The following is a 15,000-nucleotide window of genomic DNA, read 5'->3' as shown; positions in this document are numbered from 1 at the left end:
TAGCAAATAAAATAAATTTTATTTTGTATAGCTTTTTTTTCTTCTAAGCATTTAAGTGATCCAAAAATTGGTGCTAGAAAAAAAATATATAGGAAATAAATTTTGAGTATAAAAGATGGGAATATAAGTAAGATTAATTGAGGCATATATATTAAGATATTAATAAAAATTTTAATATATAAAGGTAATTTAACACTTTCAACAACATTTTCTGTTATGATAGATTTAAGACATGTAAAACTAAATTTGACTGTTTCATTCATTTTAAGTTTATCTTTAAAAATTTTTGATAATTTGATTAATAAATTACTTCTTTCTAAATATTCTTGTTTGTTATTATTATTTGATATCGCTTGTTCTTTTTTTTCATTTTCTAATCTAACATTAAATAAGAAATATAATAAGAAATCGACTGTTGTTACTAATACATTTTTTAATAATCTTACTAAGATAGAAGATTTATATTTTTTTAAAAACATGAACTCATGTAATTTTTCACTTAAATTTATAGTAATAACAAACAATGTAAAATATTCGAATAGGAAAGGTATTTTTACAAATTTATGAAAAAAAAGTGCTGATTTTAAAAATTTCAATATATTAATAAATAACCAATATTCTAATAATATGGGTACATCATATGAAAGTATATTTCCTTCTTCATCATTTAAAAATGAAATAGAAGATGCACAACTAAATCTTTGATTTCCTGATTGATTATTTTGAATAGAAGATAACTGAGAATTGTTTTCTTTTTTCGATTTATATCTAAATCTTAAATTAAAACTTTCAAGTCCAAATAAAGTAGAATATTTTTTTTTTATAAAAGAAAAATTGCTTAGCGAATAATTACTTTTTTCATCTATAGATTTGTTATTTATTTGATTAATATTATTAACATGTATATGATTAATATGAACATTTTTATTTATATCTTTATAACAAATTTTACGTTCACTCTTAGACTGTTCTTCAATATATTCTTCAACATAATCCTCTACAGGATCATCAATTTGGTTATTTAATAAATGTTCGTTTTTATCATCTAAAGAATGTTCTTCTTTATCATCCACATGATTATCACATTCTTTTTCTGAAGAACTATCATAAAATTCGTCTACTTGTTCATCATATATTTCGTCTACCTGTTCATCATAAATTTCGTCTATTTGTTCATCACAAACATTATCTATTTTTTCATCACAAACATTATCTATTTTTTCATCACAAACATTATCTATTTTTTCATCACAATCTTTATCTATTTTTTCATGACAATCCTTATCTATTTTTTCATGACAATCCTTATCTATTTTTTCATGACAATCCTTATCTATTTTTTCATGACAATCCTTATCTATTTTTTCATGACAATCTTTATCTATTTTTTTATCACAATCTTTATCTATTTTTTCTTCTGAATGACCTTCTTTATTTTGTAATTCATTTTCACATATTCCTTGTTGAGTTGTCTTTTTAGTTATTTTTCGAGTTACCTTTTTTGTAATTTTTTTCAACATTCCTTTAGATCTTTTTTTATCCTTTTCATTTATATTTTTTATTTTTTCTAATGTTAGATCTTCATTTGTTTTAAAAAAATCTACAGATTTTATAAAAGTTGTAGCATTGGTTGTAGAAGAATTATGTTGTTGGCTATTCTCCTTTGTGTGACTGTTTTGTTTTAAAATTGATTTATTGATATATGAATAAGTATCATGATTTTTTATATATTCATGTTTCTCTTTAGATGTGTTATATGTACTTATGGATTTGCATTTTTGCTGATCATTATTTTTTTTTTGTTCCTGATTTTCTTCAGCATTATTGATAATGCAAGTACTTATAGTTGGAAGATAAACATACTTCATAATAATAACTATTGAATATATAGAAGGAAATGGAAAAAAACATGAATAAATAAAAAAGGATATATAATTAATCGGTATAGCTTTAATTATTGTAGCATATAATAAGGTACTTATAATATATGGAAAAATTTTAAATAAGAAATTATTAATTCTGAATATTTTTTTTAAAAAATATTTATAAATTCTAGATATTTTATTTATGATATATTTAAAAACACCTATATATATTAAATATAAAAATGTTATAATTATTGTCATCATATATATTATATATTTTTTTGTTTGGTAATCTAATTTCATATATGATTTTTTTAATTTAATAAATAACCATTTAATATATGGCTGTATAATAATAAACCATAAAAATAATATTTTTATTAAAGAAATTAATAAAATTCCATATGAATGTAATATATTCATAGTAGATTTAAAAAATATTAAAATAAAAAATTTAGCATTTATTGAAAATTCATAAAATAAAGAAATAACATGATCAAATTTTGTAATATTATTGTTTGATTCTTCAAAATATGGTTTAAAAATATAATTTATTTTATTCTTATCTACATATTTATTATTATAATTATCAAAATAATTTTTATTCTTCACTTTATTATTATTAAGACTTATACTTATACTCTTATTATTATTATTATTATTAATATTATTATTATTATTATTAATATTATTATTATTGTTGTTGTTTATATTTTTATCATAATTTACAAGTTCGTAATCCTTTTCTGGTTTGTCTATAGCCTTATCAACATTTTCATTATTATTAAAACAAAAGTCATCATTTATATCACAACCTTTTTCATATTTCTTCTCAAAGTTTTTTTCATATTTGAATTTCTTATATGCATATCTAGATTCTTTATAAACCACCAGGATTAAACTAAAAATGGATATAACAAAATATAAGATACATCTCTTAAACATTTTTATCTTCTATATATCTAAATTAATTTATATTTATTTTATTATATATAATTCATTTTCTATTATATATCTTATTCTTGTAAAAACAAACAAAAAAAAAAATGTTCATCTTATTTGTTTTGATATACTTTTTCCTTTTTTTTTTTTTAAAATAAGTACAATTATTTATTTGTTAAATTCATAATTATGTTTTATATAATCAACTTGAAATTTTTTTTCACTTAATCTTTTCATATGAACCACAAAAAAAAAAAAATAAATAAATATAAATATATATATATATATATATATATATAAAGAGTCATACACAAAAAAAGGGGAGGGAGATTTTCAAATACCAAACATATATAAATATAAAAAAAACAAAAACGATAATACATACATATATATATAATATATATATTATTATTTTATGTTATTCTGTAATGTATATATTATCTTCTTTTTATGAATGGACATTTTTTCATATTTTTTTTTTTTATTGGGTTTAAAGAATGTATGTTCATATATATATATAAAATATTTCTTTAAATTTTATATGTATACACAAAAGTATTATGTAATATATATATATATATATATATATATATATATATCTACATATTAAAATATGAGAAAAATATATTTTTATATAAGTATATATTTTTAAAATATATATATTGTCATTTTAAATGTTATGAAAAAAAAAAAAAAAATATATATATTAATATTAATATTAATAGACTTAAACAAAATATTTATAATATACCATTAAAAATGGGCAACAAATATTTTTGTATTATCTGTCAAAAATAAAAAAAAAAATAATAAATAAATAAATAAATAAAAAATAATATATATATAAATATAAATACCACATATATATATAAAATAAATATATTTATTCTTATTATTCTTTTTATTTTTTATTTTATTAACATATATTTTTATTTTTTCTTCAGGCATGGGTTTGATATAATATATATATATATATATAATATAAATACAATATAGATATATATAAATATATAATTCATATTATGTATACTTAAAATGTTACAATATATATATATATAAATATATTATATATATATAATATATATATATAATTTAATATTTTATATATATAATATTTTTATTTCTGTTTACAATTATTCAATATATATATATATATGTTATATATATTATCATATTATATACATTTTTATATTTTCATTTTTATTATTAAAAAAAAAAAAAAAAAAATTATATATAATTGTCGAAAAAAAGATGAATTTGTAATATTATATATTTTTTATGTATAGTATAAAAGAAAAATAATAAAAAAAAAAAAATTGTAATATATCAAATTTGGAGAGTCCATGAAACATTTTTCATAAAAAATGAAAAAATAAAAAAAAAAAAATTTATACTCATTAGATATACAATTATATATTTTATAAAGATATGTCTGAAATGATAATTAAAAAAAGTTAAAATAAATAAAAATATGAGAAAATATTTATATTGAGCATAATATATAAATATATATTATACTATTTAAAAGTTATCCATATATATAATATATATAGAAAATATTTTATAAGTGAAACAATTATTTGAATATATTCATATATATATATATATATATATATATATATATATATATATTTTTATATTTATTTATTTATTAATATTAAAAACTTCCTATTTTTGCAATGATAAATGGACAGGGGTTAAACGTGACTGATGTTTATAATAGAGATATTTATAATACAGGTGAAAATAATACATTAGATGAAAACAAAGATTATTCAAGATGGAAAATAATATATCCAAATTATATTAATAAAAAAAAAAAAGTAAATGAAGGAAGAAGAATTAATTTAAAATATTGTGTAAGTGATCCAACAGTTGATGAAATTGCTCTTGCTTGTAAAGAATTAAATGTTTCTTATGTTGTAGAGAAAAATAAATATTATCCAAAAGACTGGTTAATAGAAGGAAGAATAAGAATAAAATTACCAAATAAAAATAATGATATTCCAAATAAATATCAGTTAATGAAAAAAATTGGATTGAAATTACAAACTATCAAAGTAAATGTGGAATCAAACGTAGTTATAAATACAAATCAAGTTTCAAAGAAAAAAAAAAAAAAAAAAAACAAAGAATAAAAATATATACACATATATATATATATATATATATATTTATTTTTATATGTACTACTCAGATGTGTTAAAATATATATATTTTTTCATTTCATATGTCTATCCTTTTTGTTTAATATGCTTTAAAATTACTTTTTTTCTTAAACCCAGGAAAAAAAAAAAAAATAATATAATATACACACTAGTTTTATATATATATATATAAACAAAATTGACTTTATGTAAATAATTTTATTACATTATATTTAATATATTCAAATATATACTGGGTAATACATATTTTATTTTTGTTTATATAATAATTAATTTTTTTTTTTTTTTAAGTGAATATATAAATATATATATTTAATATATACATTTAATATATACATATTATAGTTATATACATCGTTATGATTTATTTATTTATTTTTATTTATTTTTTCATTTGTTAAACATTATTATAAATAGAAAGGTTCTGATTTAATCAGTAAATTGTTTTTAAAAATTATTAAAACTGAAAAATTCTACATGAATTTTGGTGTGTAGATATTATAAATAAATAAATATATATATGTATTATTTAATTCATTGAAAACTTAAAATATATAAATAAGGTCACATTATATTATTTTAAAAGGAATAAAAAAGGGAAATAAAAAAAAAAAGAAAAGAAATTTTAAAAAACAAAGTATGACAAAATGAAAAGGTATAATATATATATATATATATATATATATATTAAAATTGTGTGTCTTATTTTATTTTTTTTTATTTTATTTATTTTATTTTAATTATAAATTAAAGTGGTTTATTTTGCTATTCATAAATGTTTTTAATAAACTGGATGGATCTTCATTTTCAAAAGAAATTTTATGAAGAACAGTAAAGAGCGGAAATTCGTTTGTCATATTTTTTTCTTTGATCATATGATAAACATATTTCAAGGTAACGGTTCCCTAAAAGGTAAATAAAAATAATATATATATATATATATATATATATATATTTATTTATTTATTTATTTATTCATTTATATATTTATTTACATTTTATTTTTTTTATAATTTATAACATACCTGTAATTTCTGACCCTTTAATATTTCATTTTCCAATTCTTCCCATGTTTTTTTTGGTGTGCTTCTAATAAATTCAGCTGAACATTTTGCATTTCTTCCTGCCAAGAAGGAAGTAATAATATCAGCAAATCCACAACTTTCTAATAATATATTTTCATTAAATTTTTGAAAAAATACTTTTCCAAATAATATCATTTCATTTATTCCATTTCTTATTATAGCTGCCTTTGAATTTGTGGGTAAATTTAGACCATCACAAAATCCGCATGCTAAGGTGATAATATTTTTAAGAGCTCCGCAAATCTGTACATATAAAATATTACATTTTAAAAAGGGATAATATATATAAACATATTTTTTTATCATATCATCATACATACATATATATATATATATATATATATATATTTATATTTATTTATTTATCCATTTTCTTTTCGTTATTACCTCGACTTCAATCGTTTCAGTTACACAATTAATTTTAAAATATGGTAGGTCAAAAACTCTTTGCCATATTACTAGGGAGTCTTTATCATTACCTCCTATGGTAGCTTCTGAAAAGTTTTCCATGGCCACATCCTATAAAATATATACATATATATATACATATATATACATATACATATATATATATATATATATATACATATACATATATATATTTTTTAATTTTTACCATGGCTATGTTGGCCCCTGATAATGCACTACATGGTATATTTAAAAAGTCACTTATATAACTAGAACATAATTTCATCTGATTTTGTTTTACAATAAATCCTTTTGTTAATGAAATAGCTTTTGCATGGTTAGCTATTCTTATAGATTCAGTTTCTTTTATTAATGCTAATACACTTTCTAAATATTGACATGGAACAATAAAAATTAATAAATCAGCATCATTAATAACACTAGCTAAATCTGAATGAGCTACAATATTATGAGGTAAAGGTACACCTTGTAAATATTTTGTATTCTCATGTTTCTTATTAATTATATCAACCATCTTCTCTCCATTTACAAGTTCATCTCTAATCCACATTCTAACTTCATTTTCAAATAAATAATTATTCTTCGCATTAGTACCTACTACTTTACTAATTGCACTAGCCCAGCTACCACTTCCGAGGATACTTATCTTAAAAGATGGAAATAAATAAATATTACATATATGTATATATATATAGAGAGAGAGATATATATATATATACCTTATAATATAATTTACTATAACACTTATGTCTATATATATATAGAGCAAAGTATATATATATTTTCATTTTCTTATAATATTACCTTCAGCGGACCATCCTTCAATTTGTCAAAAAGGTTTCTATACATTTTTTTTTATTCTATATATATTATATATATTTATATATATAAATTTTTAAACATAGGTTTATATATATATATATAATGTTAAAATTAAAAATTGTTCATATAAAAATATATAATTTATAAATCTATAAATATATATATATATAGATTATATATAGATCTATTATATATTTTGTTTAGTTAAAGCTGAATCTGTATGCATTTATTTGTACACTTATATAAAAATATAAATAAAACCTTTTTTTTTTTTTTTTTTTTTTTTTTTTTTTTTTTTTAAAACGGAAAAATCATAATGACAACAAAATGATTGGTTTAAAGTTTCATTCCTTTGATAATAATTTTTTTTTTTTTTTTCTTTTTTTTTGAAGAAACTAAGATTTTATAACGTTTAATTTGTATTTATATATATATATAATATATATTTTATATACATGTCATAGAAAAAATATAGTTTAATAAAAAGTACAACATTAAATACAATATTAAAAAAAAAAAAAAAAAAAAAGAAGGTTAAAATTAAAAACAAAAAGGAAAACAAAAACAAAAGTAAAAAAAAAAAAAAAAAAAAAAAATTATAAAAAGTATAAAATAAAAAAAAAAAGAACTACATTATTATATTTATATATATATATATATACTATAATATATATATATATATTTTTAGTATACCTTTTCAGCATGTATTTATTAAAGAAATTAAAAATATATAGTATACATATGTGCACGCGGAGGAAATATAATAATATAAGGTTTAAAAAAAAAAACAAGCACATATATATATAATATATATATATCTATATATATATATAATATATATATATATATATTTTTATCTTTATATTAAATGTGAATATATTTTTAAATAACAAAATGGATAATTTATAATTTTTTATTATATTATTATTTTTTTTTTTTTTGTATGAATAAATATATAATATTACATATATATATATATTAATATTTATATGTATAATATGCATAGGATGACTGTTGCAAAATATATATATATATATATATATATATATCTTATATGTTGATTTGTTTATATTTCCTTATTTTAGTAGTCAACATTTATAGATACCTTTCTTCCTGTATATATTTGAGCTTCACTTAATAGCAAGAATATTAAATTTATGATTATTATAGAAATATAAATTTTATATTGTTTATATAACCACACAGGTATTAAACATTTAATGTGTAGTAAATAATAATTCACTAATAATGTGATAAAAGATATTGTTAATAAGAATAAGCTATCTCTTGGAAATTTCTCACATAATGTAGTTGCTATAATAGCAGAAAATAAAGGTATTAATGATGATATAAACCTAAGTGTATTATATAATCCTTTATATTTTCTATTTGTTGGTATAGCATATTGTATTAATTGAAATAAAGAATTAAAACCACCGTTAAATACTAAAAAACTTGACAAAGAATAAATTTGAAAAGTATATAAATCTCTGATATATTTTTCTTTATTAATTTCTGGTAATATATGTATTAATATTACTCCACTTGATAATATAAATAAAAATATATAATTAAATAATCGAAATGCTATAGGTACCTTATTTGTTCTTCCTTCTATAGGTATATATTCAAAGAGTGTTTTATTATGACTGTCTTTAATTTTTATATCTGCAACTTTTTTTTCAATGCTTTTATTCTTAAAATATAAATCTTTAGAATTTTCTTCATAATTATTTATATCACTAATCTTTTTTTTGTTCTTATTTCTTTTTTCATCGACATATTTGATATTATTATTATAATAATATTTATTAAAACTATTCATATTATAATAAAACTCTTTTTTATTATAATTTATAAAATATCTTTTTCTTTCTGAAATGACCACACCTGATGTAATCACTGTTCCTCCTTTTCTCCTAAATAAATTAATTATCATTTTATCGTAAAAAAGTTTAATGTGACATGATTAATATAAAGCAAAAAAAAAAAAAATATACATACATAGATACATACATATATATGTATAATATTAATTTATATGTTAAAAGGAATATCTAATAATTACTGAGATATATATATATATAATAAATTATACATATATTAATTTTTTTTTTTTTTTTTTTTTTTTTTTTTTTTTTTTTATTATTATTATTTATTTTATTTTTTTGTTTGCTTCATACACCCCTAATACTAATTTTAATATTTATGGTCACATTGAACTGTTATATGTACACATATTTAATTTTTTAATTAAAATATATATACTCTTTTATTTTTTTATTTTTTTTTTTTTAAATATTTACAACGTTGTTATAATATAATTAAAAAAAGATAATATTCATAATTGATATGTTTAACAAAAAAAAAAAAAAAAAAAAATATATATATATATATATATATAAACATATAAAAAAAAATAATATACATATATATATAATATATAATATATATAATATGTATAATATATATATAGCCACATCTTGTATATGGTTACAGTTCAGGTCATCATTTAGATGTATATAATAGATCCATTTAATTATATTCCACTTGTATTATATCCTTCTTCATATATTTCCTCAGAACCTTAGGAACCTGAATTTTTGTTATTTCATTTTTGTTTTTTTTTTTGATTTGATATTGCTCAAGAATAATTGCTAATACCCTTCCTACGGCTAAGCCTGAACCATTAATAGTATGACAGAAAAAATTTGAATCTTTAATTTTATATTTTAAATTTAAACGTCTTGCTTGAAAATCTAAACAATTAGAACATGAAGATACTTCGATATATCTTTGTTGGCTAGGTAGCCAAGCTTCTATATCATAACATATAGATGCTGAATAAGGAGTTTCTATAGAATTTAATAAGACTAATCTATGAGGTATATTTAATTGTTTTAAAATATATGTACTTTGTTTAATTAAATTTTTATAATAATAAGGAGATGTTTTTTTATCAGTTATATTTATTAATTCAACCTTTTGAAATATATGTTCTCTTAATAATCCTTTTGAAGTTTTTCCATATGTATTATTTTTTTCTATTCTAAAACAAGATGAATGACTAACTAATTTTATAGGTAGATGTATAAAATCGATTAGACTATTTTTAAATAAATTTAATAATGAGACTTCACTTGTAGGTATTAAATAAGCATCTTCATTTAATAATTTATAATCATCTTTAATTTTAAATAAATCTTCTTCAAATTTTGGTAATTGCCCTGTATTAATTAATGCTGATTTAGTTACGATTTCTGGTGCCTTAACATATGTATATAAGAACTTATTAACATGTGTATTAATCATAAAATCTATAAGAGCTCTTTCTAATTTAGCTATATCATTAATTAGAATATTATAACCTGAACCTATTTTATTAGATATATTTGAGAAAATAAAATTATTTTCATATTTTTTTATTATCTCTTCATGTGGTTCAAGATATATATTGTCCTTATTGTTGAATTGAATAATATTTTCTTTTTTATAAAATTTTATTATTTTATTATCTTCTGATGATTCCCCTTCTGGTACTTTATTTAATAAAATATTTGGTAATTTATATAAATTATATTCTATTTCTTTTTTTAAATTTAAGATTTTTATTTCTATATCATCTATATCTTTATTAATTTCGTTCGTTTCTTTTTTAATCTTTTCAATTTCTAATTTATTATTTTTTAAAACATCATCATATTGTTTTAAATTATTAATTGTATCTTGATTTGTTTGATTTATATATTTTATCTTTTCCTTATTTATATTATCATCTTGTGTATCATATTTTTTTTCTTTTTCATTTAGGGTTATTAAATTAGCCTTATCATCAGAATTATTCGTGATATCTTTATTTAATATGTCTTCATATTTTTTACTATTAAATATAAGATTTTTTATATCATCTGATAATATCTTTCTTCTATTTCTTAGTTTATTTCTTAAAACCTCATTTTCATTCTTTTCATTTATGAGTTTTTTTAGCATCACAATAACATTTAGATATTTGTTCATACCTCTCTTTTTCAAATTTTGGACTACTTTTTTTGAATTTTTCTTAAAAAATTCAAGACTCATTCCATACTCTCCACTTATAATTTTTTTTTTTTTTGTTTTTACATCTCTAGATTTTTCTGATGATATATTATTTCCATTGTTTATCATATTAATATAATTAACATCTACATTACTTATTAATTTATTATTTTTTATTAAATGGCTCTTTGTTTTTTTCTTAGTTTCCCATTTTTTTTTATATGGATATATTTCAATGAATAGATTATTTACATTTTTGTGTTTAATGGGTTTTATCGAGTTAACATGATAAGGAAATAATATGATCAGAAGGAAAATTATTTGATTTATATGCATACTACATATTTCGCTCGACAGTTTAAAAAAAAAAAAAAAAAATCAAATCAAATCAAATGAAATGGAATGGAATGGAATATGTTTATATATATGTGGTATTATATATTTTTACAAATAAGAATAACAAATATAATATACATATATATATTATATATATTTTTTTTTTTATTTTTTTATTTTTTTATTTATTTGCTTAATATTTATATATTTATTATTATTTTTGAATGGTACTAAAAATTAATAATGAATAAGTTGTTTTGTTATGAAGCCACATGGAACAAAATGTAATGTATATATATATATATATATATATATAAAAAATTGACTTTAACGTTTTTATAAAAACAAATAAATAATTAAAAAGTAAATATATATAAATATTGAAATAATAAATATATTTAAAAAATAAAATATAATTGAAGAAATTCTTACAAATAGTTACATAAAAAAAAATAATAATTATAATAAAATATATAAATAATTAAATATATATATATATATATTATTTTTTAAAAAGATTATGGGAAAATAATTAAATACACAGTATTTATTTTTATATACAAAATGTTATATATATAAAAGAGAAATTATATCACCAGGAATATTACATATATATATATATATATATATATATATATATTTTACTAATTAATAATATGGTAATAAAATATATACATTTTATTGTACATGGTAATAATATCTTATCAAATATATTTTTATATATTTCCTTTTGTATTTAATATAGGATTGATTATTTATTCATTGCAAATTTCACAATTAGAATAATAGTTATAAACATATTTTTTTTTATTATATACATCGGTTATCATCCTAATATATATATATATATATATATATATATATATATATATTTACATTTATTTGTATTACTAAAAAAAATTAATAAGAAATAAATTATATATGATGTGTGTTTTTTTTTTTTTTTTTTTTTTTTTTTTTTTTTTTTTTTGCTTATGATATATCTTCAATTGAATTTTTGAAATTTGAAAAATCTTCCATTTCATCCATATCTCCAATTTCTGTAAAATGAGATATTCTCTTAAGCCTATCAGAAGGTTTAAATAAAAAAAACATGGCTGTTAATATAATTAAGAATAAACAACTAATAATTCCTTCACTTAAATAATTTTTTAAATTCCATATAGTATTATCTACATATATCATTACTACTATATCTATTATGAATGCTATAATTGAAAATAATAATGTAAATATTAATACATTAAAAAAATTTTTAAACATATTCAATTTTTCATATTGTTTATCCTCATTTAATTGTATAATAATTTGGCTAGCTGATGTAAAAACCCATAAATATATAATTGAATAAATAATAGTAACTGGTATTATACAAAATAGAAAATATCCAGTATTAATTTGTGTATCTGTTAAATGCATATCTACAAATTGTTTAATAAAATCAAAAATGATAAAAAAGAAAAAAAGGATTTTTATTTTTATAAATGTTTTTCTATCTAATGTTGGAATGACAATACCCCATCCTAATGATCCTAATAATATAAGAAGATACGAACAAACATTTTTTAAAATACTTGAACAAACTGATATAAATAATAATTCATTATTAACTTTAGCATATAAATTATATGATAAGAAATATAAAAATAAGAACACATTTTCCATTAAATATAAAAAAACACATACTAAAATCCAGATTTGTATTTTTATAACATAATTTTTATTCTTAATTAATAAATATGACCATATAAATAAATAAATTAAATATATTATCATACTTAAAACATATAAATTTAATTTTGATATTTTATCTCCTGGTAAATAACCATATTCATTTAAAATATGTATATTTCCATGTAAATGTAATTCATATTTTTTACTATCCATACAGTTTGATAAAAATAAAGCATACACATCTGTATCTTTAATATTATAAACAAATTTATTTTTCAAATGATTTAATAAATTTTCATGATTAATTTCATTCCCACTATTAAAATTATAAACATTATTATAATAACTACTACCACTACTACTACTACTACTACTACTACTACTACTGCTACTACTACTACTACTATTACTATTATTATTACTATTATTATCATCTTTTATTCTATCATTTATAAAATAAACAGGTAATTTCAATGAATACATATTATCCTCATCTATATATCTTTTTAAGTATCCTTTTCCAGGGCAAGTATATTTTTCATATCCGTCTATTCCTTCTTCTTGCATATAACAACATATATCATGATCTTTTGGCAAATAATGTTTATTAAAATCTTTTTCTTTCATTATTATTAATTCTAAAAATAATTCAGGGGTAACAAAAGAATCCACATCTTCTGAGTATCTATATTCTTTTTTTTTACGTAGATATGGATTATCTTTATATAAATTTATTTTGAATTTATCTTTATTTTCATCGTCATAGTTTTGTTTATCACTTTGGCTATTTGTATTATTACTATGATTGTTGTAACTATTTTGTAGTTGTTTCGTATTATTATCATAATTATTATTATTATTATTGTCATCATTGTTTTTATTATTATTATTATTGTCATCATTATTATTATTATTATTATTGTTGTTGTCATCGTTGTTATTGTCATTATTATTATTATCACTTGTAGTATCACCCATTTCAAAAGAAAAATATTTCGTGTTCTTATTATCAGTAGTACTTATACCTACATTTTCAAAAATTGCATGAGCTGCCTTAAAATCCATATCCTTCTTTTTTCCTAATAAAACATAAGGACTTTCATTCTCTCCAAATATAAATAAACCTTTCAAAACATATAGAATATAATTAGTGTTAATTTTCTGACCATCCAATTTAATCAACTGACCATTGCTTATCTTAACAAAAACAAAAAAATAAGCTACAAAAATTAAAAACAATATTTTATTTTTTACATTGCCCTTCCATATCACCATCTTAAAATTATAATCAATGGAAGGAAAATATAGCACATATAAATTAATAAATTAATAAATATATATATATATATATATATATATATATATATATATAATACCACAAAAAAAAAAAAAAAATAAAATATATATATATATATAAAATATATATATATAATATATATATTTATTTTAATATATTATATATATTCTTCACTTAAAAAATAAAAAAAAACAAACAAATTTATTATTAACATATAAATAAAGAATATATAAATACATATATTTTTTTTTAATATTTCATATTTATATATATCATTTTTATAAGCATAAAAAGTGTGCCATTTTTTATGAATATAAATTTATATTCTAATTTTATTTTAGTAA

General features: G+C 17.5%; 6 protein-coding genes across 6 annotated transcripts in view; 1 reads left to right on the top strand and 5 right to left on the bottom strand.

Moving 5' to 3' along the window:
* PADL01_1216900 (conserved Plasmodium membrane protein, unknown function) overlaps positions 1 to 2,810 on the bottom strand; it is a gene marked incomplete at both ends in the record, with an annotated part of 2,958 nt that extends 148 nt beyond the window's left edge. Inside the window, one exon of the mRNA XM_028683127.1 lies at positions 1 to 2,810. This exon is cut by the window's left edge and continues 148 nt beyond it. Coding sequence (XP_028539335.1) covers positions 1 to 2,810 — 2,810 coding nt within the window.
* Positions 2,811 to 4,486: 1,676 nt separating this feature from the next.
* Positions 4,487 to 4,945, top strand: PADL01_1216800 (signal recognition particle subunit SRP19; the record flags this gene model as incomplete). Its single annotated transcript, XM_028683125.1, has 1 exon — positions 4,487 to 4,945. One exon carries the CDS (start codon positions 4,487 to 4,489, stop codon positions 4,943 to 4,945), a length of 459 nt encoding a protein of 152 aa, XP_028539334.1.
* A 770-nt stretch (positions 4,946 to 5,715) lies between these two features.
* Positions 5,716 to 7,338, bottom strand: PADL01_1216700 (glycerol-3-phosphate dehydrogenase, putative; the record flags this gene model as incomplete). The annotated part of the gene is made up of 5 exons (XM_028683124.1): positions 5,716 to 5,880; positions 6,001 to 6,303; positions 6,448 to 6,579; positions 6,677 to 7,135; positions 7,294 to 7,338. The coding sequence occupies 5 exons, from the start codon at positions 7,336 to 7,338 to the stop codon at positions 5,716 to 5,718; spliced, it is 1,104 nt and encodes a 367-aa protein (XP_028539333.1).
* Positions 7,339 to 8,392: 1,054 nt separating this feature from the next.
* On the bottom strand, positions 8,393 to 9,250 carry PADL01_1216600 (conserved Plasmodium membrane protein, unknown function; the record flags this gene model as incomplete). Its single annotated transcript, XM_028683123.1, has 1 exon — positions 8,393 to 9,250. The coding sequence occupies one exon, from the start codon at positions 9,248 to 9,250 to the stop codon at positions 8,393 to 8,395; it is 858 nt and encodes a 285-aa protein (XP_028539332.1).
* A 596-nt stretch (positions 9,251 to 9,846) lies between these two features.
* Positions 9,847 to 11,685, bottom strand: PADL01_1216500 (serine--tRNA ligase, putative; the record flags this gene model as incomplete). The annotated part of the gene is made up of 1 exon (XM_028683122.1): positions 9,847 to 11,685. One exon carries the CDS (start codon positions 11,683 to 11,685, stop codon positions 9,847 to 9,849), a length of 1,839 nt encoding a protein of 612 aa, XP_028539331.1.
* A 972-nt stretch (positions 11,686 to 12,657) lies between these two features.
* On the bottom strand, positions 12,658 to 14,634 carry PADL01_1216400 (serpentine receptor, putative; the record flags this gene model as incomplete). Its single annotated transcript, XM_028683121.1, has 1 exon — positions 12,658 to 14,634. One exon carries the CDS (start codon positions 14,632 to 14,634, stop codon positions 12,658 to 12,660), a length of 1,977 nt encoding a protein of 658 aa, XP_028539330.1.
* Between the last annotated feature and the right edge of the window lie 366 nt (positions 14,635 to 15,000).

This window comes from Plasmodium sp. gorilla clade G2, assembly GCF_900097015.1.
Source record: "Plasmodium sp. gorilla clade G2 genome assembly, chromosome: 12".
NCBI lineage: Eukaryota > Apicomplexa > Aconoidasida > Haemosporida > Plasmodiidae > Plasmodium > Plasmodium adleri (nom. inval.).
This window is presented reverse-complemented; position numbering and strand designations above follow the sequence as displayed.